The 27,922-nt window shown below is 43.9% G+C and overlaps 1 protein-coding gene across 1 annotated transcript in view; it reads left to right on the forward strand.

Annotated features, from left to right (window-relative positions):
* LOC126088204 (cytochrome P450 6k1-like) overlaps nucleotides 1-27,678 on the forward strand; it is a 73,722-nt gene extending 46,044 nt beyond the window's left edge. The window contains exons 5-7 of the mRNA XM_049906330.1: nucleotides 12,805-13,026; nucleotides 27,313-27,564; nucleotides 27,674-27,678. Coding sequence (XP_049762287.1) covers nucleotides 12,805-13,026; nucleotides 27,313-27,564; nucleotides 27,674-27,678 — 479 coding nt within the window. The remainder of the gene's footprint in view (nucleotides 1-12,804; nucleotides 13,027-27,312; nucleotides 27,565-27,673) is intronic.
* Nucleotides 27,679-27,922: the final 244 nt, after the last annotated feature.

Here is a 27,922-nt window from a genome sequence, read left to right on the forward strand (position 1 = left end):
GCAGGAGTAGGTTTAATAATGAATAGGAAAATAGGAATGCGGGTAAGCTACTACAGACAGCATAGTGAACGCATTATTGTGGCCAAGATAGATACGAAGCCCACACCTACTACAGTAGTACAAGTTTATATGCCAACTAGCTCTGCAGATGACGAAGAAATTGAAGAAATGTATGATGAAATAAGAGAAATTATTCAGATAGTGAAGGGAGACGAAAATTTAATAGTCATGGGTGACTGGAATTCGAGTGTAGGAAAAGGGAGAGAAGGAAACGTAGTAGGTGAATATGGATTGGGGCTAAGAAACGAAAGAGGAAGCCGCCTGGTAGAATTTTGCACAGAGCACAGCTTAATCATAGCTAACACTTGGTTTAAGAATCATGATAGAAGGTTGTATACATGGAAGAACCCTGGAGATACTAAAAGGTATCAGATAGATTATATAATGGTAAGACAGAGATTTAGGAGCCAGGTTTTAAATTGTAAGACATTTCCAGGGGCAGATGTGGACTCTGACCACAATCTATTGGTTATGACCTGTAGATTAAAACTGAAGAAACTGCAAAAAGGTGGGAATTTAAGGAGATGGGACCTGGATAAACTGAAAGAACCAGAGGTTGTACAGAGTTTCAGGGAGAGCATAAGGGAACAATTGACAGGAATGGGGGAAAGAAATACAGTAGAAGAACAATGGGTAGCTTTGAGGGATGAAGTAGTGAGGGCAGCAGAGGATCAAGTAGGTAAAAAGACGAGGGCTAGTAGAAATCCTTGGGTAACAGAAGAAATACTGATTTTAATTGATGAAAGGAGAAAATATAAAAATGCAGTAAATGAAGCAGGCAAAAAGGAATACAAACGTCTCAAAAATGAGATAGACAGGAAGTGCAAAATGGCTAAGCAGGGATGGCTAGAGGACAAATGTAAGGATGTAGAGGCTTATCTCACTAGGGGTAAGATAGATACTGCCTACAGGAAAATTAAAGAGACCTTTGGAGATAAGAGAACCACTTGTATGAACATCAAGAGCTCAGATGGAAACCCTGTTCTAAGCAAAGAAGGGAAAGCAGAAAGGTGGAAGGAGTATATAGAGGGCCTATACAGGGGCGATGTACTTGAGGACAATATTATGGAAATGGAAGAGGATGTAGATGAAGATGAAATGGGAGATACGATACTGCGTGAAGAATTTGACAGAGCACTGAAAGACCTGAGTCGAAACAAGGCCCCCGGAGTAGACAACATTCCATTGGAACTACTGACGGCGTTGGGAGAGCCAGTCCTGACAAAACTCTACCATCTGGTGAGCAAGATGTATGAAACAGGCGAAATACCCTCAGACTTCAAGAAGAATATAATAATTCCAATCCCAAAGAAAGCAGGTGTTGACAGATGTGAAAATTACCGAACAATCAGTTTAATAAGCCACAGCTGCAAAATACTAACACGAATTCTTTACAGACGAATGGAAAAACTGGTAGAAGCCACCCTCGGGGAAGATCAGTTTGGATTCCGTAGAAATACTGGAACACGTGAGGCAATACTGACCTTACGACTTATCTTTGAAGAAAGATTAAGGAAAGGCAAACCTACGTTTCTAGCATTTGTAGACTTAGAGAAAGCTTTTGACAATGTAGACTGGAATACTCTCTTTCAAATTCTGAAGGTGGCAGGGGTAAAATACAGGGAGCGAAAGGCTATTTACAATTTGTACAGAAACCAGATGGCAGTTATAAGATTCGAGGGACATGAAAGGGAAGCAGTGGTTGGGAAGGGAGTAAGACAGAGTTGTAGCCTCTCCCCGATGTTATTCAATCTTTATATTGAGCAAGCAGTAAAGGAAACAAAAGAAAAATTCGGAGTAGGTATTAAAATCCATGGAGAAGAAATAAAAACGTTGAGGTTCGCCGATGACATTGTAATTCTGACAGAGACAGCAAAGGACTTGGAAGAGCAGTTGAACAGAATGGATGGTGTCTTGAAGGGAGGATATAAGATGAACATCAACAAAAGCAAAACGAGGATAATGGAATGTAGTCGAATTAAGTCGGGTGATGTTGAGAGTATTAGATTAGGAAATGAGACACTTAAAGTAGTAAAGGAGTTTTGCTATTTGGGGAGCAAAATAACTGATGATGGTCGAAGTAGAGAGGATATAAAATGTAGACTGGCAATGGCAAGGAAAGCGTTTCTGAAGAAGAGAAATTTGTTAACATCGAGTATAGATTTAAGTGTCAGGAAGTCATTTCTGAAAGAATTGGATGGAGTGTAGCCATGTATGGAAGTGGAACATGGACGATAAATAGTTTGGACAAGAAGAGAATAGAAGCTTTCGAAATATGGTGCTACAGAAGAATGCTGAAGATTAGATGGGTAGATCACATAACTAATGAGGAAGTATTGAATAGGATTGGTGAGAAGAGAAGTTTGTGGCACAACTTGACCAGAAGAAGGGATCGGTTGGTAGGACATGTTCTGAGGCATCAAGGGATCACCAATTTAGTATTGGAGGGCAGCGTGGAGGGTAAAAATCGTAGGGGGAGACCAAGAGATGAATACACTAAGCAGATTCAGAAGGATGTAGGTTGCAGTAGGTACTGGGAGATGAAGAAGCTTGCACAGGATAGAGTAGCATGGAGAGCTGCATCAAACCAGTCTCAGGACTGAAGACCACAACAACAACAACAATTTAGTTTCCTGTGGTTCAGGGTTCAGTTAAGCTGTAACAGTTTTCTCGGAAGGCTGAACATGGAATAACACTTCAATCAGTTTATTAGTTACTGTCCCGTTTTTTTCTACTTCTGATGTTTTCTCTTGTACCGCAAGCAGACTGATTTCCTGGTAAACTTTCTGATTTTTCCTCCAGTGATTCGTGTACGACCGTTTCGGACTGAACATTCTTTGGGCTTTGGTCGCCCCCACCGGATTTTCCCTTCACTTGGTTACGAGCTACATTCTCATTTGGCAGCGTCGGAATTTTACTTCGCGGCTTATCTGGAGCAGCAGCAGACGCTTTCGCAATTTCGGTTGCCGGCGCCTGCCCTGAGGTGTTGACCGTGATTTCAGTTTGGCCACCACTTCCTCGTTCATTATTAATTTCACTCACTTCCTGATCGAGGGAAACAAGTGGAGACTGCAGTTTTGCAACCTCTCCCCGAATTTGTTTATTAACAGACAGATTCTGATCTTTGCAATCGGCTACTGCACCTGTTGTTTCTTGCAAATTAATGCTGCTTACACCCCCTTCATTTTCTGGTACCGTATGTGTATTAGCTTTCTCTTCATTAGTTTCCATTCACATTTTGCCTTCAGGTTCCTCTGCCTCCTCATCGCACTGTTTTTGCTTGCGAAGTGAGGGAGTGGGACAGGACAGCTCGTCCTCTGAACAACTAAGAGTTATCTCTAGAGGTCGTTTTTTCGGTTGCATTTCAGTTTCACGAGTAGTGGCAACAGGGTTTCTTTTTGTTGTTAACGGGGGAAATTGACTGTTATCGTGAAGGGAGACATCATCTTGGCCTGCTGCGTTGACATCCTCAACCAGTTGTTCCGGGCTATTCTTTGGTAACAGATCATTTAAGGTAAGCTTCTGACACTGTATCAAATTACTTTTAAGAACAACAGTTCGCCGCGGACATTCCTGTCTGAAGTGGCCGGTTTCGTTACATATATGACATGTAGCTTCCTGACCTGTATAAACAATTTGTGCCTTATACCCACAACCACTTACGTGAGACGGAATATTCGTCTTAACGTCCATCTCTACACAGCGGACCCCATTAAATCATTGCAGTTTAAAGCGAGGCGACCATCTTTCATTTGCAATTGATTTAACGTCTCCGTAGTTTGAAAGAGCTTCCTTAATCTTATCATTTTCAATTTCAATGGGAAGATTCAAGACACGAACGGTTTTGTAATGAATGTCCGCTCTATAGATGGAAACCTTACTTTTATAACCATTTCTATGCACAAAATCTACTTCATAGCCCCACTTTCGTAACACTTTATCAACAGTCGAAGCACTGATTAACTTGACAAAAACACAGTATTTTTCCTGATCCAGTTGCCAGGTATGGACGGTTTCAGCATTTAGACCAATTACTTGTGTAATCCAGTCATCTATTTCCAGGAATGTCGGCTGAACAGGACGGGATTCCTTGTCAAAAGCAAATACCAGAGTATTCTTCCTAAGGTTTGTAGCCATGGTTAATCCAGCGAAGCAATTTCGGTTAAACAACCGAAATTCCAGGTAGCAGCAGCAAGACCAGAAAGAGCGATCAGATCACAAGGAATAGGAACGAACACGGAGATTAACGGACGGACGCAACACCGACTCAAAGGAAGGCCTCGGCGCTTGTTCGTGACGTCACGTCAGATAGGAACGGCGAACGCCAGGTCCGTTGCAGGCATACTCATAATGGTGGTGTCTCCCTCTCTGACACAGGAAAATGTGAAACTCTTGGCGGTAGTTGACCAACACACATTGTTCTGAGAGATTTCTGCAGTCAATTAATTGTGCAATTCATTACACTTCTTAATAAATAGTGTAGTCCTGAACTTAAATTTTACCTGTTTTAAGGATTGACATACAAAATCAACTTCATGGTCCATGGTTCTCCATGGTACTGCTTTACTTTATTTGTAAATCTGAGGAAGTTACGTTTGTACTGGGTTGCTTTTACAAGAACCTGTGAACATATTGGTGCTCTTCTTTAGGTATCTTGGTTAACTATGGGGTGAGGAGCAATGAATATTAATGAAATATCTTGCGATTGTACACGTTGGGGGAGGGGGTAGGGGACAGAAGAAGAGGCAAAAGAGAGATACTTGTTTTATGAAATAAAATTTTTTATCTTATAAATTTTGTCCTTTCAGCTGCAAGAGGGAATATTTATCTTTTCTAATGTGCATGTTTAAAAAAGTTTAAGATCAGCAATATTTTCGACGTATGAAGCTATTTTGTTTCCTGTTTAGAATTCCTTTCGTTGAAAGCGACTGTAATCTAATGACTGGCAACAGTTGGACATTTACACATGTAAATTAGTTCACATTTCCAGTGACGATGTCAAACGAAAATAAATAAATAAATAAAAGAAACGAGTTAATTGTAAGGGGGTTGGGGTAAGTTTCGATAACAAAATGCATCAAGTAAATATAGTTACTTGAATGTAAAATTTCCGAAGCTTGTAATGGGGCAAAGGATCTTCTCATAATTGATCTACGTTTGTTTCGACAGGATTCAGTAATACAGAACTATGATCTTCATTTGTAGTTTTACCATAGTAAGAAAATCTTTCTTCTAAATAAAACTGCAGAATCCAAAACAATGCCAAACATTTTGTCCAAAAATAAGAGATTTATAGTGATAAGCACGCTCAGGCGTTTGTGCCTGCAACAGACCTGGCGTTCGACGTGCCTAGCTAACGTGACGTCACCAACAAGCGCCGAGGCCTTCCTTTGAGTCGGTGTTGACGGACGGCACTCGGCGAAGCACAAGTACAGCCATGTGAACACTGAATGTGCAGCGCAACAGTTAACAGCGGCCACTCGCGAGCGCGGCTGCAACGGAACTGATTTCCGGCGCCACGCTCGTGCCGTCTCCTTGCTAGAGTGAATAAAGAATTTCAAAATTCCGACCGTCACGTGGTCTCCTTGTAAGTAGTGGTATGAAATGGGAGGATAACTTAAAATTGGAGTTGCAGGTTTGTTAGAAGAGGTCTGGGAGGGACCGGTGGATCTGTGTAGGAAATCGCGTACATATTGCTAGTGCGACCAATTCTAGAATACTGTGTTCCAGTAGTTTGACTCTTTATCAAGTAATCATGACAACAGACAACGAATAAATTGGAAGGCTACGGCAAGAAAGGAAGAATGAATTGATTGTTGGTGTTAATAACGATCATCCTCCTCTACCTCCTGTGCATTACTGCAGATGAGGTGTCACTGAGAACATTTGTTCCGTGCATGCAGTACACGTGAGGCGCCTAGTTGTTTCCACTGCACTGTTTGGAATACGAAGGTTCTGTTATAGTTCACTAATCTGCTGTCTTCAAGTTGATGTCCCCAGCGCAGAAAACAGCACGCAGGTCGTAGGTTCTGTATCTTGAGGCCGAAACTGACTTTTAACGAGGTTCTGTTCTGAAATAATGTATCACTTCTTTGGGATGCCACTCGCGTATTTTAATATAACAACACCTTCTGCTACAGCAAAGTACATGAACAAACACAATGTTTACGTAAAGGTACCTTTACACTATTTGTAGCACCTGTCTGTGCCTCATGACTACCGGAGAGAATCTTTTAATACTGAATACTGGCAAACACATCCTGCCACAGACAACATGACTGTACATCTCGACTGCCTAATCCAGAGTCACGAACACGAACTTAAATAAAAATTGGAAACGCATCCTACGACAGACAACGTGTCTGTTCTTCTCGACTGCCTAATCCAGAGTGACGAACAGACCGAAACACTTCGCGAGCCATACCAGAAAAGGCGTGACCTGAACTCTTCCGAAGTGCTTCGTCTGCAATTTCGTCAGTCTTTAGTATTTATTTTAAATTGTTTTTAATAATTCTAAAATGACTGACTGATAGTCAGCTGTTGAGAGATATTTATATTAAAAACTGAAGTCATTCCAATGAGTAGTTTAACTAATAATAATAACTATACTTTAACCTTTTGGCGCCCTTGCTCCGAACACAGAAGCCAATCACAGAGCAGTAGCATTATGCAGGCGGTCTTTCTCACGGGAATGGTACCGAATCTAACATCTGTCACAGGTACCTCACACCACATTTCGTCATCTATATACTTCTTGCATCTCCACTGCTCTGGAGCCTAATATGATGGCTGACTAAGCCATAAATATTACAAGACGCGATCCAAGGATCGTAGCAGATCGGTATAGATGATGCGGAAGTGTACCGGAAATGAGTGAATCTAAGTGGCAATCATTGGCAGAAAAAATGGTTCAAATGGCTCTGAGCACTATGGGACTTAACAGCTGTGGTCATCAGTCCCCTAGAACTTAGAACTACTTAAACCTAACTAACCTAAGGACATCACACACATCGATGCCCGAGGCAGGATTCGAACCTGCGACCGTAGCAGTCGCGCGGTTCCGGACTGCGCGCCTAGAACCGCGAGACCACCGCGGCCGGCATTGGCAGAAAGGTGACGTAGTTTTTAGGGAGCCCAGTTGGGTACATTTAGAGAAATTGTGTTCGAAGATGCACGAATAACTTTTCTTGAGAAGTCTATCCAACCTAAATAGACATGGAAGAGCCCTGAAACAGAACTGGAAAGATGCGTCTGTACTCAACAGACGAAGCGACCATAGGCTTGTATCGTTTGAGCAAAGTTTTTCTGGGAAATTTGGCTCTTGAGAATACATGATATCCTCAGAAGTACACGACCTCGCAGAGGAAATTACGACAAACATCCAGATTGCAGCTAACAATGTCCCTCTCTCAAATCTGAAAGGAACAGTCGAACTTCAGCTAATACCGTTCAGCTCATCAAAGAAAGGAAGACAGTGGACAGGGATAGAGTAGACTATACAACTCTTAATAAGATAGTTCTGAAGGAAATAAGAAACTAGCTGAGAAAATTTATCAATAACTTGGTCTTGCAGACGATTGAAAACAGCCGAAAATAGAAAATTTTAAAGACCAGCAGGAACATATAAAATTATGAAACGCAAGAGCAAGAAAGGAGAGATACTCACAGATGGACATAATATTATTAAAATTATTATAGATTTCTACCACCTTCTGCATACTGCGACGATTGAGAGACCACATGAGGAAGAAGAAAAAAAATGGTTCAAATGGCTCTGAGCACTATGGGACTTAACTTCTAAGATCATCAGTCCCCTAGAACTTAGAACTACTTAAACCTAACTAACCTAAGGACATCACACACATCCATGCCCGAGGCAGGATTCGAACCTGCGACCGTAGCGGTCGCGCGGTTACGGACTGTAGCGCCTTTAACCGCTTGGCCACCCCGGCCGGCGAAGAAGAAATAGCCCTAAATTATACACAGAAAGAAACACTGGAAGTAATCGCTGCTACTGTTGAAAAGACACTCAGACGAATAGAAAACAAAAAAAAAAAATTCCCTGTGGAGGATTTGATGACAAATGAAATGCTGGAACTAGGTCGAAGCTGTCTGCAGGAAGGTGTGAGGATAAATGCATCAAGTCTGGAAAAATACCATAAACATGGAAAAATGCTAAAGTGATGCTACTCTTTCAAAAGGATGATAAGGGAAACTTGGAAACCACCGTCCGGTTAGTTTATCACGTCTTTAGAAAATCGTGACTAAAACTGTAACAAACTGTCACACAAGAGAATTAGATTTCTGTCAACTTATTGAGCAAGTGGTTTTTCGGGAAGGTTTTTCGTCTATGGGTCGAATCCACATTATTCGCCATCTCCTCGAAGAAACAACTGAGTGTAACACCAGGTTAGATTTATAGATTATGGAAAATATTTGGGAAATAATGAAGGCCAGTATAAATACGAGGTAGACAGAATTCCTTAAATACGTCTATGAACAGGCAACAACGGCAGAGTGGATGAAGACTTTATTGCCAATAAGATCCCACTCGGCAAAGAGTTCGCCAAGCTAACACCATTTCTCCGAAACTGTTCATCCTTGCATTGGAGAATGTATTCAGATCACTAGACTCGAGTAGCAGAGGAATAAAATCGATGGCTCATATATGAACCGCCTGCGCTTTGCCGGTGATATGCTCATAAACAAAGATCTGGAAGAACTAAAGGCTGTGATCCAAGAACTAAATCCTTCCTTTTCAAAGACTGGTAATAAAACAGAAATACTAAGCCCAGACAGACAATAACTTACAGCCAGAAACTAGTCTACTGAAACTGTTCATGAATTCATCTACCTTGGTCACAAAATTAAACCAGGGAAAACTATCACAATGCAGAAATTCCTCGCAGAATAGGAGTGAGCTGAGCAACATTACAGAAACTAAGATTTGTTCTGACCAACAAGGATGTCCCAAATGAGGTCTATAATATGTGCATAGTACCAGTTTTATCCTACGGTCTGGAAACTATGACTCTGACTAAGGCAAGTGCCAGTAAACTACAGCGCACACAACGACCCATGGAACGACAGGTTCTAAGGAGTCAGCCTCAGGGGTAGGATTCGATCAGGGGACGTTCGAAGAATGACAGACGTCACAGAGAGAATTGTAAGACTGAAGTAGCAATGGAGCGGACACGTAGCTTGACAATGTCGATCCTTAGAACTGTTCACTGGAGATCCAGAGATCACAAGATGGGCACTGGAAGACGCGAAAAGGGATGGCTTGAACACGCGAGGCTGGTGGCTGTAAAAAGGTGGTAAGAGGTAGATCAAAACCGAAGACAATAGAAACGTATGGAAGAGGCCAATATCCATCAGTGAATTGAGATACATTGAAGAAGAAGAAGTATTCGAAGATAACTGCGTCCATTAAGCTGTTACCAAGACGTATCTCGCATAAGAAACACACACAAAAAAAAGATAAGCGAGTTTTGGATGCATACAGAGGAATTTAAACAGCCTTTTTTCCCCTCGCTCAATACGTGAATGGAACAGGAGAGAAAATCGATAACAGTGGCACGATGTGCCCTCCATGATGCACGGCGCAATGGCTAATGGAGTATTATACAGATGTACGAGGTGCATTCAAGTTCTAAGGCCTCCGATTTTTTTTCTCCGGACAGGAAAAAAATAGAAACATGCGCATTGTTTTAAAATGAGGCTGCGTTCATTGTCAATACATCCCAGAGATGGCAGCACCTTACGGCAGATGGAATTTTACCGCCAGCGGCGAGAATGAGAACTGTTTTAAATACTTAAAATGGCGACGTTTTCCTTACTTGAACAGCGTGCAGTCATTCGTTTTCTGAATTTGCGTGGTGTGAAACCAATTGAAATTAATCGAAAGTTGAAGGAGACATGTGGTGATGGAGTGATGGATGTGTCGAAAGTGCGCTCGTGGGTGCGACAGTTTAATGAAGGCAGAACATCGTGTGACAACAAACTGAAACAACCTCGGGCTGTACAAGCCAGTCTGATGACATGATCGAGAAAGTGGAGAGAATTGTTTTGGGGGATCGCCGAATGACTGTTGAACAGATCGCCTCCAGAGTTGGCATTTCTGTGGGTTCTGTGCACACAATCCTGCATGACAACCTGAAAATGCGAAAAGTGTCATCCAGGTGGGTGCCACGAATGCTGAGAGACGACCACATGGCTGCTCGTGTGGCATGTTGCCAAGCAATGTTGACGCGCCACGACAGCATGAATAGGACTTTCTTTTCGTCGGTTGTGACAATGGATGAGACGTGGATGCCATTTTTCAATCCAGAAACAAAGCGCCAGTCAGCTCAATGGAAGCACACAGATTCACCGCCACCAAAAATATTTCGGGTACCTGCCAGTGCTGAAAAAATGATGGTGTCCATGTTCTGGGACTGCGAGCGCGTAATCCTTACCCATTGCGTTCGAAAGGGCACTACGGTAACAGGTGCATCCTACGAAAATGTTTTGAAGAACAAATTCCTTCCTGCACTGCAACAAAAACTTCCGGGAAGGGCTGTGCGTGTGCTGTTTCACCAAGACAACGCACCCGCACATCGAGCTAACGTTACGCAACAGTTTCTTCTTGAAAACAACTTTGAAGTGATTCCTCATGCTCCCTACTCACCTGACCTGGCTCCTAGTGACTTTTGGCTTTTTCCAACAATGAAAGACACTCTCCATGGCTGCACATTCACCAGCCGTGCTTCTATTGCCTCAGCGATTTTCCAGTGGTCGAAACAGACTCCTAAAGAAGCCTTCGCCGCTGCCATGGAATCATGGCGTCAGCGTTGTGAAAAATGTGTACGTCTGCAGGGCGATTACGTCGAGAAGTAACGTCAGTTTCATCGATTTCGTGTGAGTAGTTATTTAGAAAAAAAAATCGGAGGCCTTAGAACTTGAATGCACCTCGTAGAACAGATTCATACTTTACTATTAAAATGCACAGTTACTTATTTTACAAAAAAATCTTACACAAAACATAGAGGGTGAAAATTATTGAACTGTATTAAATAAAAGTATCATAACTTCTGAACGGTCTCTGTTAGGACGTTCAAACTGCACGGTCGGCCGCTGGCCACGATGGGAATTAGTATACGCGTTATTGTTTGGTTTAGCGACGAAACCCACTTCCATTTGGATGGTTTCATCAATAAGCAAAATTGGCGCATTTGGGGGACTGAGAATCTGCATCTCGCGATCGAGAATTCCCTTCGCCCTTAATGGGTGAGTGTGTGATGTTCAATGTCCAGCCACGGAATATGCGGTGCGATATTCCTCGATGGCACGGTGACTACCGAACGGTACGGTAGGTTTCGGACGATGGATTCATTCTCATTATGCAGTGTGACCCTGATTTCGACAAGATGGGACTCGTGGAAGACGGAGCCGGACCCCGGAGGCCACTGGCATAGGCCTCGATTGGCCGCCATATTATCCGGATCTGAGCACATGCGACTCAATTTTGTGGGGCTATATTAAAGACAAGGTGTACAGCAATAACCCCAAAACCATAGCTGAGCTGAAAACAGCCTTTCAATAGGTCATCGACAGCACCGATGTTCCGACACTTCAGCGGGTCATGCAGGATTTCGCTATTCGTCTCCGCCACACTGTAGCCAAGGAGCCACGTGGGCTTAGCCAAGCGATCTGAGGCGCTGCACTCATGGACTGTGCGGCTGGTCCCGGCGGAGCTTCGAGTCCTCCCTCGGGCATGGGTGTGTGTGTGTTTGTCCTTAGGATAATTTAGGTTAAGTAGTGTGTAAGCTTAGGGATGATGACCTTAGCAGTTAAGTCCCACAAGATTTCACACACACATGAACATCATAGCCAAGGATGGCAGGCACATCGAACATGTCATAACAGAAACCCGAATATGTGTAGCGACGTTACATGTTGGATAAAGTGTGTGTGCGCTGTAGTTTGTAACTAATTTACGCTTCTTCATATAGTTCAATAATTGTCTCCCTGTAGCTAATTAAGGCCAGCGGACCTAGACTCAAAATGAAGTCTGTAAATTACGTCTTCTGTAGTACGACATTAAGAGACGGTAACAACCGAAATTCTATACATACAAAACCACGAATCTGGCTTCGTAACGACTGAAATCTGTTTTTAATTCTGACGGTCTGTCGTACGGCGGAAAAACAAAATATTTACTAGAATTATTTGTCATGCAGCTGTCAGTTGCTTTCGAAAATAAAGTTTTCTATCAACTGTTTTATTAAATAAAGTAGTTGATGATTAAAATGCATTTCTAAAGTAGTTCATCGCTGTTGATTTCACCTGATGAAAACAATGATTGCCTGTAAATCTCTCATTGTGGAGCACTGCCTGTTGTGCTGCAGTGATTTCACGCACAACGGTAAACGTGAACTACCATTTGATAAGTACTGCGGTTTATAACATACACAGCCACTAAATACCACAAAAAATTACAGTGAAAAAACTGGCACGAAAAACACTTACATTTGGAAATAAAGACTTAATTACAGGCTTTTGTGAGTGGATAGCTCCATAGAAAAGTTGTTTGAGATCTCAGCTACTTCGACTCTATCAAAACCGTCTAGCAACCGACTGAGCAGTTCTCGTCCTGCGACACAATGCGTTACTGCGCTGTTAAAGCACTGCGCTGTGTTAGTAAGATGAACTTATTATTATTACATACAGTAACTGAACTAACGGCACGACTTCTTTTCACAGAATTTACGATCGACGACGTGGCGGCACAGTCAATCCTGTTTTACGCCGCAGGATTCGAAACATCGTCTACCACCATGAGTTTCGCGCTCTATGAACTGGCTCTCAATCAAGATGTACAGAAGCGGCTGCACGAGGAGGTGGACGCGACGCTGAAAGATAACGCAGGGCAGTTGACGTACGAGGCCATTTCCAGCATGAAGTATCTGGACAAGGTCGTCGCAGGTGAGTTTCTGCAGCCACCATCATAACTAAAACTGACTGCCTTCTTTTCATTTCCACACATGCAATCTTCATTTGGAGGACGTAACAGATTCCACATAACTATCCTGAAGTATTTTTTTTCACTCCGTAGCCCACTGTAAGCTGCTTTTATACAGGGTGATTCAAAAAGAATACCACAACTTTAGGAATTTAAAACTCTGCAACGACAAAAGGCAGAGCTAAGCACTATCTGTCGGCGAATTAAGGGAGCTATAAAGTTTCATTTAGTTGTACATTTGTTCGCTTGAGGCGCTGTTGACTAGGCGTCAGCGTCAGTTGATGCTAAGATGGCGACCGCTCAACAGAAAGCTTTTTGTGTTATTGAGTACGGCAGAAGTGAATCGACGACAGTTGTTCAGCGTGCATTTCGAACGAAGTATGGTGTTAAACCTCCTGATAGGTGGTGTATTAAACGTTGGTATAAACAGTTTACAGAGAATGGATGTTTGTGCAAAGGGAAAAGTTCTGGACGGCCGAGAACGAGTGATGAAAATGTAGCACGCATCCAGCAAGCATTTGTTCGCAGCCCAGGAAAATCGACTCGCAGAGCTAGCAGAGAGCTGCAAATTCCACAATCTGTCCATAACTACCTGAACGTCAACTACCCGAGGCGATGGATCGGCCGCCAGGCAGCCCGTGACAGAGCACTTCATCACTGGCCTCCAAGAAGCCCTGATCTTACCCCTGCGATTTTTTCTTATGGGGGTATGTTAAGGATATGGTGTTTCGGCCACCTCTCCCAGCCACCATTGATGATTTGAAACGAGAAATAACAGCAGCTATCCAAACTGTTACGCCTGATATGCTACAGAGAGTGTGGAACGAGTTGGAGTATCGGGTTGATATTGCCCGAGTGTCTGGAGGGGGCCATATTGAACATCTCTGAACTTGTTTTTGAGTAAAAAAAACTTTTTAAATACTCTTTGTAATGATGTATAACAGAAGGTTATATTATGTTTCTTTCATTAAATACACATTTTTAAAGTTGTGGTATTCTTTTTGAATCACCCTGTATTCCGTAATAGTTTAAAATTGTGTTCGAGATCCGGACCTGCCCCCAGACTTTTTCGATACCGAATGCGATAATCAGACTTTGCGTTGCTAGGGAAAAAAAAACCATGTCCACGGTTGAGTATTGACACAGAAGTTTCATTATATAGACGTCTTTATTCGGTTATCTGGTAATTTGTGCAGCGTAACTCGACGTGTCATTGACTAAACAAGTCGCTGGAAGTCCCCTGTAGAAAAAATTGAGCCATGCTGCCCCCATCCCACATCGCTATGGAGCACTGTCCTAAGTGATACGTTCGTTGTACGACCCACATTGATTCCTGTGGTTATTTCGTGCAGTGTTGCTTGGCTATTAACACTGACAACGCTAAGCAAATGCCACTGTTCTCGATAGTTAAGAGAAGGGCGTCGGTCACTGCATTGGCCGCGGTGAGAGGCAATGTCTGAAATTTGGCATTCTCAGCACACTCTTTACGATGTTCCAATACTGAAGTCCCTAACGATTTCAGAAATGGAATGTCCCATGCGTCTATCTCCAACAGCCATTCCGCATTCAAAATCTGTCAATTCCCTCCGTCGGTCTGCAATCACGTCGGAAACCTTTTGACATGAATCACCTGAGCTTAGATGACAGCTCCACCCACGCATCTTGTGTATGCGATACTACCGCCATTTATATACGTGCTATCCCATGAATTTTGTCACCTCAGTGTAAAGTGTGAGTTATTCCAGAAGGTGTGATCGACAGTTTAGAAATGAAACGAAGAAACTTAGATAAGCCTCGCTTCTCTCGGGGCTGCCAAAGTTGTTTCAGTGTTTACCTTTGACGAAAGCGCCAAATTCAAATTCTCCTGGTAACAAAGATTTCGATCGTTGAGTAGTTACTAAAGATTAGTTAACCGAAAATCAGTAGATTCATATTGTTCGTGCACGAGTAGATGATATTAATGCCGAAATATTAACAGACGGAAGTTCTGAAATCTTTGCTGTGTCACATTATTATTTTGACGTTTTTCCAGGAGAAAAGAAGGAACGGCTGCACTGCCAATGCCTGATTTGCAAATTTTTGGAGCGACTGGTAAGGTGCCGAACTGATTAAGCATGAGGCGCTGCCGCCGTTGTCGAGATTGAACACCAGTTCTTAACTATTCCTCATCTTTGAGATGATATGTCAGTGGACATCGATTTTCTGAATTACCATTCCTGTGGACTTGAGTTTGATGCCTTCCAGCTCAGTTAAATATAAATGAAACCCACCTAGTAATACCTTTTCTAAATAGCAAAGACCAGAGTTCAAAGCTATTAATTTGCATGAGCTTAGGATTGTGAGAAAACGAGATCGAGTAACTGTAAGTGATGATATGGATAACGAAAACAAGCAAATTAAGTCAAATATATGTGAAAGGATTCAAGCTGAAGTGCTGGTTCCTGCATTTGATAACATACAGTTGTAGTACATGTAGGGAACACCGGCGGAAATCGCATTTCGGTGTTCTGTAAGGAGCTGCTTAAGAAACAGAACAAGCGACCGAAGTATTTGAAGCAACTCCTGAACTTACAAAGGTGCTAGTGCACTGTAAGCTATACCAAGGCAGGTTCTTCTTACAGATTGTGGAGGATTGGAACTTATGCTCCGCAGATGAACTGTAGATACTGTGATTGTTCTAGTGCATCATGGTTGCTGCTGTTATGGACTGAGAATTAATGCTCTAAAGTTGCGAGAGACAGTAACAGTTGAAAATTTGGAGAGGTGTTTGCAGAAGTGTGTTGCGGTTTATCACCAATGCCAGAAGGTGACTCATTAACTACACCACTACAAGCAGGGTTTTAACAAGGGTTCATGTGCTTGCATCCGAACAGAACACTGCACAAGTTGCTGCAACGAGTTGCGAATCCTCCCTTGCAATCATAGGTCGAGGGTCCGTGGCTATTCTTGCAGTATTATAATTAGGCCGTTTAGACGAGATATGTTAGGCGACTCTGTACGTGTTTATTTAACAATGGACGGTAGGAGGTCCTCTCTGATTATCCACGACTCACGTTACTGTACGTTGTCTTGGTGCATAACCAAGAATAATACATATGTTAGACGTATATGCAATGAAAAATATTCGAGTGGGCCCACCTGCCTTAGTATCCTCCTCACATGTCCCATTAGAAATGTTGCAGACATCGTGTTGAATATGTAGTGAAGGGATCAAAACTTGCTGATTAAAAATCGTAATAGGAGTGAAATTAACGTGCACACACTCTGTAATCCGTAGGAGCGTCTTCCTCTTTGCTCTAGCGTTGGCGCCTTGTAGCCTGGTACGATTTACACAGTGCGTGGTCATCCTCTGTGAAAGATTCACTTCGTGTCACCGCTACTGGAGTTGGGTCTGAATTTCTACTTGTCATTGCCATATTTATTATCGCAGCCAATGACACATCCAATATCAGCTCATAAGACTATCTGCAATCTTGCGTATCAATGTTACTATTTCGTACTTTTTCTCAGTGCAGCTATTATTCGCGCACTCATTTGAAAACACGACGAAGTTGCTTCATGGCGGCTAACTGAGACAAAAGAAATCGAAGAAACTCGCCCTATACTGACAAGTTTCCCTCGCTGCCATCCCAGCCTCACTGCTTTGGTGGACGAGTTTTCTTGTTTGCTTTTCTATACGAAAAGAGGCACGACAGGTGCCGGCGACCACTTGATTTGCGTTGAGAGTTTTTTTTTTTTTCTACATAACAGCCTGAGAGAAGGCGAGAAGGGTCGGGGGCAAAGAGGGCAGTGGTCGTCTTCCGAGGCCTGGACTCAATGTCCCATTCCCGCCCTCCCCTGGCCATTAAAATTGCTACACCAAGAAGAAATGCAGATGATAAACGGATATTCATTGGACAAATATATTATACTAGAACTGACATGTCATTACATTTTCACGCAATTTGGGTGCATAGATCCTGAGAAATCAATACCCAGAACAACCACCTCTGGCCGTAATAACGGCATGGATACGCCTGGGCATTGAGTCAAACAGAGCTTGGATGGCGTGTACAGGTATAGCTGCCCATGCAGCTTCAACACGATATCACAGTTCATCAAGAGTAGCGACTGGCGTATTGTAACGAGCCAGTTGCTCGGCCACCATTGACCAGACGTTTTCAATCGGTGAGAGATCTGGAGAATGTGCTGGCCAGGGCAGCAGTCGAACATTTTCTGTATCCAGAAAGGCCTGTACAGGACCTGCAACCTGCGGTCATGCGTTATCCTGCTGAAATGTAGAATTTGGCAGGGATCAAATGAAGGGTCGTAACACATCTGAAATGTAACGTCCACTGTTCAAAGTGCCATCAATGCGAACAAGAGGTGACCGAGACGTGTACCATCACGCCGGGTGATACGCCGGTATGGCGATGACGAATACACGCTTCCATTGTGCGTTCACGGCGATGTCGCCAAACACAGATGCGACCATCATGATGTCGTAAACAGAACCTGGATTCATCTGAAAAAATGACGTTTTGCCATTCGTGCACCCACGTTCGTCGTTGAGTACACCATCGCAGGCGTTCCTGTCTGTGTACAGCGTCAAGGTTAACCGCAGCCATGGTCTCCGAACTGATAGTCCATGATGGTGCAGACGTCGTCGAACTGTTCGTGCAGATGGTTGTTGTCTTGCAAACGTCCCCATCTGTTGACTCGGGGATCGAGACGTGGCTGCATGATCCGTTACAGCCATGCGGATAAGATGCCTGTCATCTCGACTGCTAGTGATACGAGGCCTTGGGATCCAGCACGGCGTTCCGTATTACGCTCCTGAACCCATCGATTCCATATTCTGCTAACAGTCACTGGATCTTGACCAACGGGAGCAGCAGTGTCGCGATACGATAAACCGCAATCGCGATAGGCTACAATACGACCTTTATCAAAGTCGGAAACGTGATGTTACATATTTCTCCTCCTTACACGAGGCATCACAACAACGTTTCATCAGGCAACGCTGATCAACTGCTGTTTGTGTTTGAGAAATCGGTTTTCCTCGTGTCAGCACGTTGTAGGTGTCGCTACCGGCGCCAACCTTGTGTTAATGCTCTGGAAAGCTAATCATTTGTGTATCACAGCGTCATCTTCCTCTCGGTTAAATTTCGCGTCTGTAGCACGTCATCTTCGTGGTGTAGCAATTTTAATGGCCAGTAGTATATATATGTATATATAGAATGCTCCAATGGGCAGGAGGGTCCTCGAATAACGCGCCTAAATAGTTTGATATTTGTGTGCGGTACAATGCATGGTGGTGGAACGCCTTATGAGTCGTTGCGAGGTGGACCCAAAAATCCAGAGCGTTTTCAGGAGCAGCTTGCAAAATGCATCATGCCCTTCAGCCAGTTGACGGCGTTCGTTCTTGTAGTGGGAAAGTGAGTGGTATCTGGGTGTAGGAATTCGTCTGGCGTGACAGACTCTGGCTGTCGTCGCAACAGGAGCGCCAGCATACGTTGTACAAGATCCCAGCATCTGCCTGTCACAGCACGTGTCAGGCGGTGCGCATCCGAATCGACGACGGCACAGTGCGGACACAAAGGGTCGTCATTGAGATGGATGGAATGGAGGCGCTGGCGTGGGGCTAATTTGCCGTTCACCACCGCATCCCATAGGGAACGAGCGTACGTGGGCAGGTATGCGGTCTTGGTCTAGCGGATGGATGGATGTTGTTGTTCGACGTTATTACGGGGTGTCGTGCCTGATAGATGCGGTAGTAATCTCTCGTGCTTGGCGTCCTCGTCGCCGGTAGATCCTCGGTCATGTAACTCAGTTCGACGAGAAAGTCGCGGATGTGGGCAAGAGACGGAGCTATGTGGCCCACGGCGACCGGTGGAAGAAGATCTCGCGGCGCGACTGTCTGTACCAGCGTCCCCGTCAAACTGTTGTTGGTCGCGGTCCATGCGACCCTCATCGTCCGCTGGTACAATGCCTGCGCGCAGTTGTGGAGGGGGTGGAGGAAGAGGTGCGTAATGGATCACATGCCGCCCAAAAACCCATCCGACGGCAGTGTTGCACTTGACACCCAGCAGAAAAACTTTACCTTGTAAAAACTGCCGCAGTCTTGGGCAAGTCAACAAAATGCAGATACGCCACTTGCAGTTGTTGAGTTGGAGTCTAAACGGACGTGGTATGGTAAGAAGACAGCCTCACAGGGACGACCAGGTAGCGTATGCCACAGTTGTGTACAGAGGGACTAGTTTCAGAGCGATTATTTTCGAAAAATTTTGTTGGCCATACCAGCAAAAATGTCGCGAGGAGACGACAATGATTCATCGAGTGAGTTATTTGTCCCAAGTAAACATCGTCGTGTAATGAGATTGCCATCATCCGAAAGTAAGAATTCGTTTTATGGTTCGATAAATAATCTAAGTACGTGGTTTGACCCTCGAGGCAACCAGCCTAGCACTGTATGTTTTGAGAGTGCCAATGGTGATAAAATGAGTGAGGAAAATGTGGAACAGTGTAACAAAGTCGATAATTTTAGGGCTTTTGTCACGGATGAAATATCTGCAACGCATCATAGAAAGAACAAAAAAATGTTTGTGCTACACAAGCGTCAATTGGTTTTCAACATTAGAATCAATGGATGACAACAAACAAGGACGAAAATAAACGGTTGTTTGGATTGATTTTTTCGATAGGATTGTTGAAGCATCCTTCCATATATTTACATTAGTGTCAGGACCCACTGTTTTTTCAAACATACCTGCGAAAGGTAACGAGAAGAGATCATTCCGAAATTCTGTTGCGATGCTGCACTTTGCAGAGAATACAAAAATTGATGCTTCAGATCACCTGTCATAATCACTATTGACGAAGTAAACCAAAATTTTAAAAGTATTCTAGTCTTCCCGAAATACTATGTATCGACGAGCACTAATTATATTCAGGGAATATTTTAAACAAAAGAGACACAAATACGGCATCAAATTGTTTAAACTGTGCTGTGAAAATGCATACCGCTACAGTTTCCTGATTTACACTGGCAAAGTACTTGACATATAAAAGAACACGCCTACAAATATTATAATGAGTTTGTGTCAAGATGTATTCAATAAAGCACTCCGACTTAAGGCCACGAGTGGCCCACCGGGGCCATCTGACCGCCGTGTCATCCTCAGAGGAGGATGCGGATAGGAGGGGCGTGGGGTCAGCACACCACTCCCCCGGTCGTTATAATGGTATTTTTGACCGAAGCCGCTACTATTCGGTCGAGTGGCTCCTCAATTGGCATCTCGAGGCTGAGTGCACCCCGAAAAGTGGCAACAGCGCATGGCGGTCTCGACGGTCACCCATCCAAGTGCCGAACACGCCCGACAGCGCTTAACTTCGGTTATATCACGGGAACCGGTGTATCCACTGCGGCAAGGCCGTCGCCATATTCAATAAAGGCCATACATTATTTACCGATAATTAGTATTCCGGTGTAGATTTGGCAAGCAAACTCATAACAAAGAATACACATTTGGTTGGTACCCTTTGACTAAATCGCAAAAGAATTCCGAAAGAAACCGTACTGCACAAATTGACCACGGTGAAGTGACTGCAAAGGAGGACAGTCAAGGAATTACGTCCCTGAAATGAAAAGACAAAAGAGATGTTTCTTTTCTTTCTATCAAACATTCTAATGAAGCGGGAAGCGTGACAACCAAAACGGGGGTTTACCGAAAACCAATGGTTACTGAATTTAAAAGGGAAAAACTGCTACTGATTTTTCTGATCATATGAGTGCATATAGCAGTAAATTGAGAAAGACAGTAAAATTGTATTGAAAGTTAGCATTCGATCGTTTTTTGAACGCCGCTGCTGTGAATCTGTTATGCGTATTCCAAGACGTAACAGGACGGAAAACGGCAGTCAAAGTGTTTCGGAAACACTCGACATATGCGCTCACATGGCATTCACATGAATGAACTCCAGCCAGTGACGATACAAGAAGAAATAAACATCAATTGGAAACAAAGGAAGGAAAGACACATAAAGTGGGTAGATATTGTTCTGAATATTACAAGACAAACACAAAAACATTCGGTCGCAAAGAAGCCAAAAACTTCCATCCCCGTGCACTGACTTCGTCCAAACGAAATGTACACTGTCCGTTCCACGAGAATGGATGTGTTAAAAAAAAAAAATAAATAAAAAAAAGAAAAAGCGAGAAAGGCAACCAACCGGAAAGAAAAATTATAAACCCACATCCGTACCTCTACTTATTTGACTAACTCGTTCTTAGCTTTAGTAATGGGTACATCAGATTATTTTGAAGACAATTCTGAATCAGTGGCTCATAATGTTTGCTCTGTTTTTATGAATATGTCAAATAAGCGTCATCGTGATGCGAGTAGACGCCTTATGTGTTGCGTGTAAACACAGTGACTTTACTGTAGGGTGTGTGTTAGCATCCTCGTACCGCCCGCATCTCGTGGTCGTGCGGTAGCGTTCTCGCTTCCCAGGCCCGGGTTCCCGGGTTCGATTCCCGGCGGGGTCAGGGATTTTCTCTGCCTCGTGATGGCTGGGTGTTGTGTGCTGTCCTTAGGTTAATTAGGTTTAAGTAGTTCTAAGTTCTAGGGGACTGATGACCATAGATGTTAAGTCCCATAGTGCTCAGAGCCATTTGAACCATCCTCGTACCAGCTAGATTCTGCTAGATTCTCTCCTGATAACAGCAACTGAGACCGGTATTATGTAACCGAAATATGAACCTGAAGTACACCGAGTGTAGTGGAGGAGCTCGCAAGGAGCAAGCTTCCAATCTCCGTCAGGAAACGTGATTCCATTATCAGGTCAGGATAAAAGCCGTGGAATTTCATTCGGATTTTGTTCCCAACCCATTTGTCAAACTGATGGTTTCCGAAACTGCTTTGATGTCAATGAGAAGTTAACGGCTCTATAAAACAGAAGATGTGTAGTCCAATGCAGTTACTATTGCCCAATCCACGAACGACTGCGGTTAGCGCAAGTCGGGGAACGGACGGGGATTGCGTTCTTGCCGTTTCAAAGCCTTACAGTTGCGGTAAACGCATACACGTAATTAGCGCCTGATGTCAGCGTGTATCCTGCAAATTATGTCTCGCACTTGTGCAGAGTTTATCACTTACTACCATCATCAGACATGACAACTCGCAACAGATGGAATAATAATTCGCTAAGAAAATCACTACGACCGCGTAGACTACTCGCATTGCATACAATATTCACAACAGAGCGCTCAGAGCAGTACGCAACGCCCTTTGGCTGTTGAAGAATGAGTGACGTAGGTGCGCAGAACGAGCCTAAACTACACTACTGGCCGTTAAAATTGCTACACCAAGAAGAAACTCAGATGATAAACGGGTATTCATTGGACAAATATATTATACTAGAACTGACATGTGATTACATTTTCACGCAATTTGGGTGCATAGACCCTGAGAAGTCAGTACCCAGAACAACCACCTCTGGTCGTAATAACGGCCTTGATACGCCTGGGCATTGAGTCAAACAGAGCTTGGATAGCATGTACAGCAGTCGAACATTTTCTGTATCCAGAGAGGCCCGTACAGGACCTGCAAGATGCGGTCGTCCATCATCCTGCTGAAATGTAGGGCTTCGCAGGGATCGAACGAAGGGTAGAGCCACGGGTTGTAACACATCTGAAATGTAACGTCCACTGTTCAAAGTGCCGTCAATGCGAACAAGAGGTGTCCGAGACGTGTAACCAATGGCACCCCATACCATCACGCCGGGTGACACGCCAGTATGGCGATGACGAATACACGCTTCCAATGTGCGTTCACGGCGATGTCGCCAAACACAGATGCGACCATCATGATGCTGTAAACAGAACCTGGATTTATCCGAAAAAATGACGTTTTGCCATTCGTGCACCCAGGTTCGTCGTTGACTTCACCATCGCAGGCGCTCCTGTCTGTGATGCAGCATCAAGGGTAACCGCAGCCATGGTCTCCGAGCTGATAGTGCATACTGCTGCAAACGTCGTCGAACTGTTCGTGCAGATGGTTGTTGTCTTGCAAACGACCCCATCTGTTGACTCAGGGATCGAGACGTGGCTGCACGACCCGTTACAGCCATGCGGATAAGATGTCTGTCATCTCGACTGCTAGTGATAAGAGGCCGTTGGGATCCAGCACGGAGTTCCGTATTACCCTCCTGAACCCACCGATTCCATATTCTGCTAACAGTCGTTGGATCTCGACCAACGCGAGCAGCAATGTCGCGATACGATAAACCGCAATCGCGGTAGGCTACAATCCGACCCCTATCAAAGTTGGAAACGTGATGGTACGCATTTCTCCTCCTTACAGGAGGCATCACAACAACGTTTCACCAGGCAACGCCGGTCAACTGCTGTTTGTGTATGAGAAATCGGTTGGAAACTTTCCTTATGTCAGCACGTTGTAGGTGTCGCCAACCTTGTGTGAGCGCTCTGAAACGCTAATCATTTGCATATCACAACATCTTCTTCCTGTTGGTTAAATTTCGCGTTTGTAGCACGTCATCTTCGTGGTGCAGCAATTTTAGTGGCCAGTAGTGTAGATCACCATGACTCCAACCATTAAATTATAGTGGTTACTAGAATTATTATAAAGGACAATCAGTGGTTAACAAGTCTCCTCAAAGCCATTTCCCTTATTTATACAGTACTTCTGATACTTTCGAAAGCTGTTTCAAAATTACAATCGCACCAAAAAGTATTGGCAGACGTGCATATTTAACATTGCTGGTTACAAACGCCGCACCTTCCGGTACACAGCAAATGTCCGTGGTTCCTCACATACCAGACATTACAATTCTGCCCACAGTGCATTCCGTTAAAAAAGAAATGCTGTGTTGGGGGCAAACATGTATCTCCTCTGATCACAAAAAGTATTGGCACACAGCGTTGCTTTCGGTATATTGCTGGGTTTTCAGGTAGCGGAACACCATCTGCTGACGCAATAGACACTGCATGTTGTTGACGGCCCAGTCGCTAGTATGTTGCTGTATTGCACGATAGCGGTCAGAATGGGGCCGAGGAAGAAGGAACATTCAGTGGCGTTGCGTGAAAGAGTGGTATTGCTCCATTCACAAGGGAGAAGCTATCGACAAATCGGAGCAGAGCTACACCACGGTACGAGCCATCATTCGTAAATATAAAGAGACTGGAACAACAGTGAATAAGCGTCGTCCTGGACGCCCAAAAGTGCTTACAACCCGAGAACGTCGCAGTATTGTCGCACTTGCTCGGAAGGAACGTGCTACAAGTGCAGCAACTATTGCTGAGGTTTTTCATACAACGTCCGACAAGACGGTTGGTTTTCAAACTATACGAAATGTGTTGAATTGAGGCTGACATGCGTGGACGTTCTCCCAGGAAAAAGCTATACATATCGGAAATTATCTGGCAGGCTTGGTTCAAATGGCTCTGAGCACTATGGGACTTAACAGCTGTGGTCATCAGTCCCCTAGACTGATGGCGTCCGGCGTTGGAAATCTAGCTGTAATCCACGGTACAATGGATTACATGAGATACACCGATGTATTGCGAGGTAATTTACACGCTAGTGCACAGACGTTGGGCATTACTGGGGAGTTTCATTTCGGCCGGCCGCGGTGGTCTAGAGGTTCTAGGCGCGCAGTCCGGAACCGCGCGACTGCTACGGTCGCAGGTTCGAATCCTGCCTTGGACTTGGATGTGTGTGATGTCCTTAGGTTAGATAGGTTTAATTAGTTCTAAGTTCTAGGCGACTGATGCTCTCAGCAGTTAAGTCGCATAGTGCTCAGAGCCATTTGAATTTGGTTTCATTTCCAGCAAGACAACGACTCAAAACATACCGCCATGAAAACCCGGGAGAGGTTACTGTACAATGCCCCCAGAAGGGTTCTAACACCACCTCAGAGCCATGATTTGAAACCCATTGAGAACCTGTGGGCTCATCTTGACACACAGGTCAGAAAACGGCGTCCGTCCGGTAAAAACGACCTGGAGAAAGTGCTCCTGGAGGAATGGTCCAAAAGTACCCCTCACATCACCCGGAATTTAATACAAAGCATACGTGCTATTGTAGATGCTAAAGGGATGCACACTATCTATTACAAAGTAAACATCAATGAAGAAAACGAACACACTGTTCGATTCATACGCGTGTGCCAATACTTTTTTGGACGCAGAAGAGCGATATTTATTTTCATAACACTGTATGTTACTTTACGGACAGGTGATTTTGACATATTTGTAAGCTGTGTAATGGAAGGCGGCACGTGTCTGGGTTTTGTTCTGAAATATATATTTCGCTTAACCTACAACCACTAAAATGTAACTGTGCCAATACTTTTTGGTGCAATTGTATATTGTTTTCCACAGAATTTATAAATCCATGAAAAGCTGTTATTTGATCAAGTGCGGATGACATATTTAACTGACAATGCGGAAGCAGGAATAAACAAAGAGTAATCGATTGTAACAATGTCCAACACCTCGCAGGCAAGGAATCTCGAATGGTTATCACCGACAGAAGTTTCCACATAAAAAAGAATTCATGTACTTAGTGGGTGTTGCGAGGCAGATGATAATGCTCTAATTTTGTTCAATAGTGAGTAAGAGCAGTGGGGAGGCTATTGTATTAAATTAATGTGAAACCAAAAAAAATGGAAATAACGTATCTCATCACAACCAAATACATGAAAGAGTTTAGACCACGTTGAGCTACTTATTTGGATAGTGATTTACAAGGTGTACAACTTTGCTTCTGTCGTCTGCCGATTGGTGGCGACAACGGTAAGTAGCGGTAGAAAGAAACCGATCGCAGACGTCAGGCAGTTAGCTTGGACCTCGCTCAACATAACCTCATTGAAACATTAGCCGATTTGTGGTCTGCATCATAAAGTTGTTCTTGATGGAAAACGTCAGTTTCCGAGCCTAATTCTCGTCATTTGCGGGAGGTGTTGCTGTTTTGTTTCAATGTGAAGAAAGCAGCAGCTGAGTCTCGTCGAAGGCTCTCAAGTACGTATGGTAAGCTATTAGTGAAAGAACAAACTCAAGAAGAACTGACACGATTACTTGGAGTGACACAGCAAGCCATTTCAAAACGTCTCAAGACTATGGGCATGATTCAGAAAGAAGGAACTTGTGTCCCGTGTGAGTTGAAACCAAGAGACGTTGAAACGGCGTTTGTGTTTGTGAACAGTTGCTTCAGAGGCAAAAACGGAGGTTTAAGTAGTTCTAAGTTCTAGGGTATTGATGACCTCAGAAGTTAAGTCCCATAGTGCTCAGAGCCATTTGAACCATTTGTAGACACATGATTGGAGATTGGGTCTGACAGTAAAGCGTGCCCGTACAGCCTAAAAGAAAGGCGATCGCTCACGATAAGGAGGAAGTATGGGTTCGAGTCCCAGTCGAACACAAATTTTAATGGTTCTCCATATTCGCACCTGCAAATACGTTCCATGACTCTCATTCGAGGTGATCGACGCGACAGAATCATGCACCTTGCTGCTCAACTGTACTTCATGTTGGTCCTGCTGACACACTCATCTTCCAGTTGGGGTACTCAAATGTTTGTGCCCGCTAAGCTCCTTCTGCCTAACAGAAGACCATAAAGAGCGACGTAGGACCATTCCCTGCACGTTACGACACTGATCGTGACACGTGGTCTCCGACGTCGACCGGTAGATTGGCAACATGCGGGCATACATGTCCTCAAGTAAGGTGGCTTAAGGCCATTGCATTGAACGGAGAGTATACGTTTTTGTAGCCAAAAGCGTGGAGAACAGCTGGTGTCTTGCAATCCTGAATAAAACCAGGTATTTTTAGAAAAAAATGTGTTGCATTACCTGTTCAGCACCCCTCATACAACGAGCCTATCGAGAATTGAGTTAATTCATACTTCACCCGATGTTAAAACACGTCAAAATAAAACAATGTACTGAAAAAAATGTTTTCTGTCTAGGGCCTCCCGTTGGGTAGGCCGGTCGCTTGGTGCAAGTTGATGCCACTTCGGCAACTTGCGTGTCGATGGGGATGAGATGATGATGATTAGGACAACACAACACCCAGTCCATTAGAGGAGAAAATATCGCAACTGTAAGAAAGACATAGTGGCAGCGCATGTATGTAACGCTTCGTTTTGGTTTTAGCGGAATCACTGAAAGACTTACAATCTATAAATTTGTAACAACTATTGACGGTGTTAGTTACTTCATTTGCTAAAGGCTTTCTTTCCGTTCCACAGAGACTCTTAGAAAACACCCACCGGCAGCTGCCACTGACCGGAGATGTGCACACGACTTCCAGCTTCCTGATGGTGGACCTCTTATTGAGAAAGGAACGCCTGTTTTCGTCCCGATTTACGCCCTGCACCACGACCCCGAGTACTACCCAGAACCACAACGCTTCGACCCCGAGAGGTTCTCAGAAGAGCAGAAAGCTGTGAGACACCCATATGTGTACATGCCATTTGGTGAAGGTCCTCGTAACTGTATAGGTAAGTAATCAGACTCTTAATATAGGTGCAACAGACATGTAATGCGAAAAATTTACGATAGTCTCTTTATAACTCATCAGATTCATGATAATTCTTTTTTCTGTGGTAGTTTGATAAGCAACGTTGGTTAAATTTTCTTAAATAAGTGCATTTCGTTTCGTAACTATCGTGATTTTGCAGTCGTCTCTTTCCCCCTTCGAGTTTCCTTTGGAAAATAATCTTAGCCCGATTACTTGTACACGAGGATTTTGGAAATCAACGTCAGACTCATGCGACCGGACAAATTTTTGTCTTCCAGGAATGCGGCTAGGTCTTCTTCAGGCTAAGATTGGTCTGGCGTACTTGATGTCCAAATACG

Source organism: Schistocerca cancellata, chromosome 6 (assembly GCF_023864275.1).
Source record: "Schistocerca cancellata isolate TAMUIC-IGC-003103 chromosome 6, iqSchCanc2.1, whole genome shotgun sequence".
NCBI classification, from domain to species: Eukaryota; Metazoa; Arthropoda; class Insecta; order Orthoptera; family Acrididae; genus Schistocerca; species Schistocerca cancellata.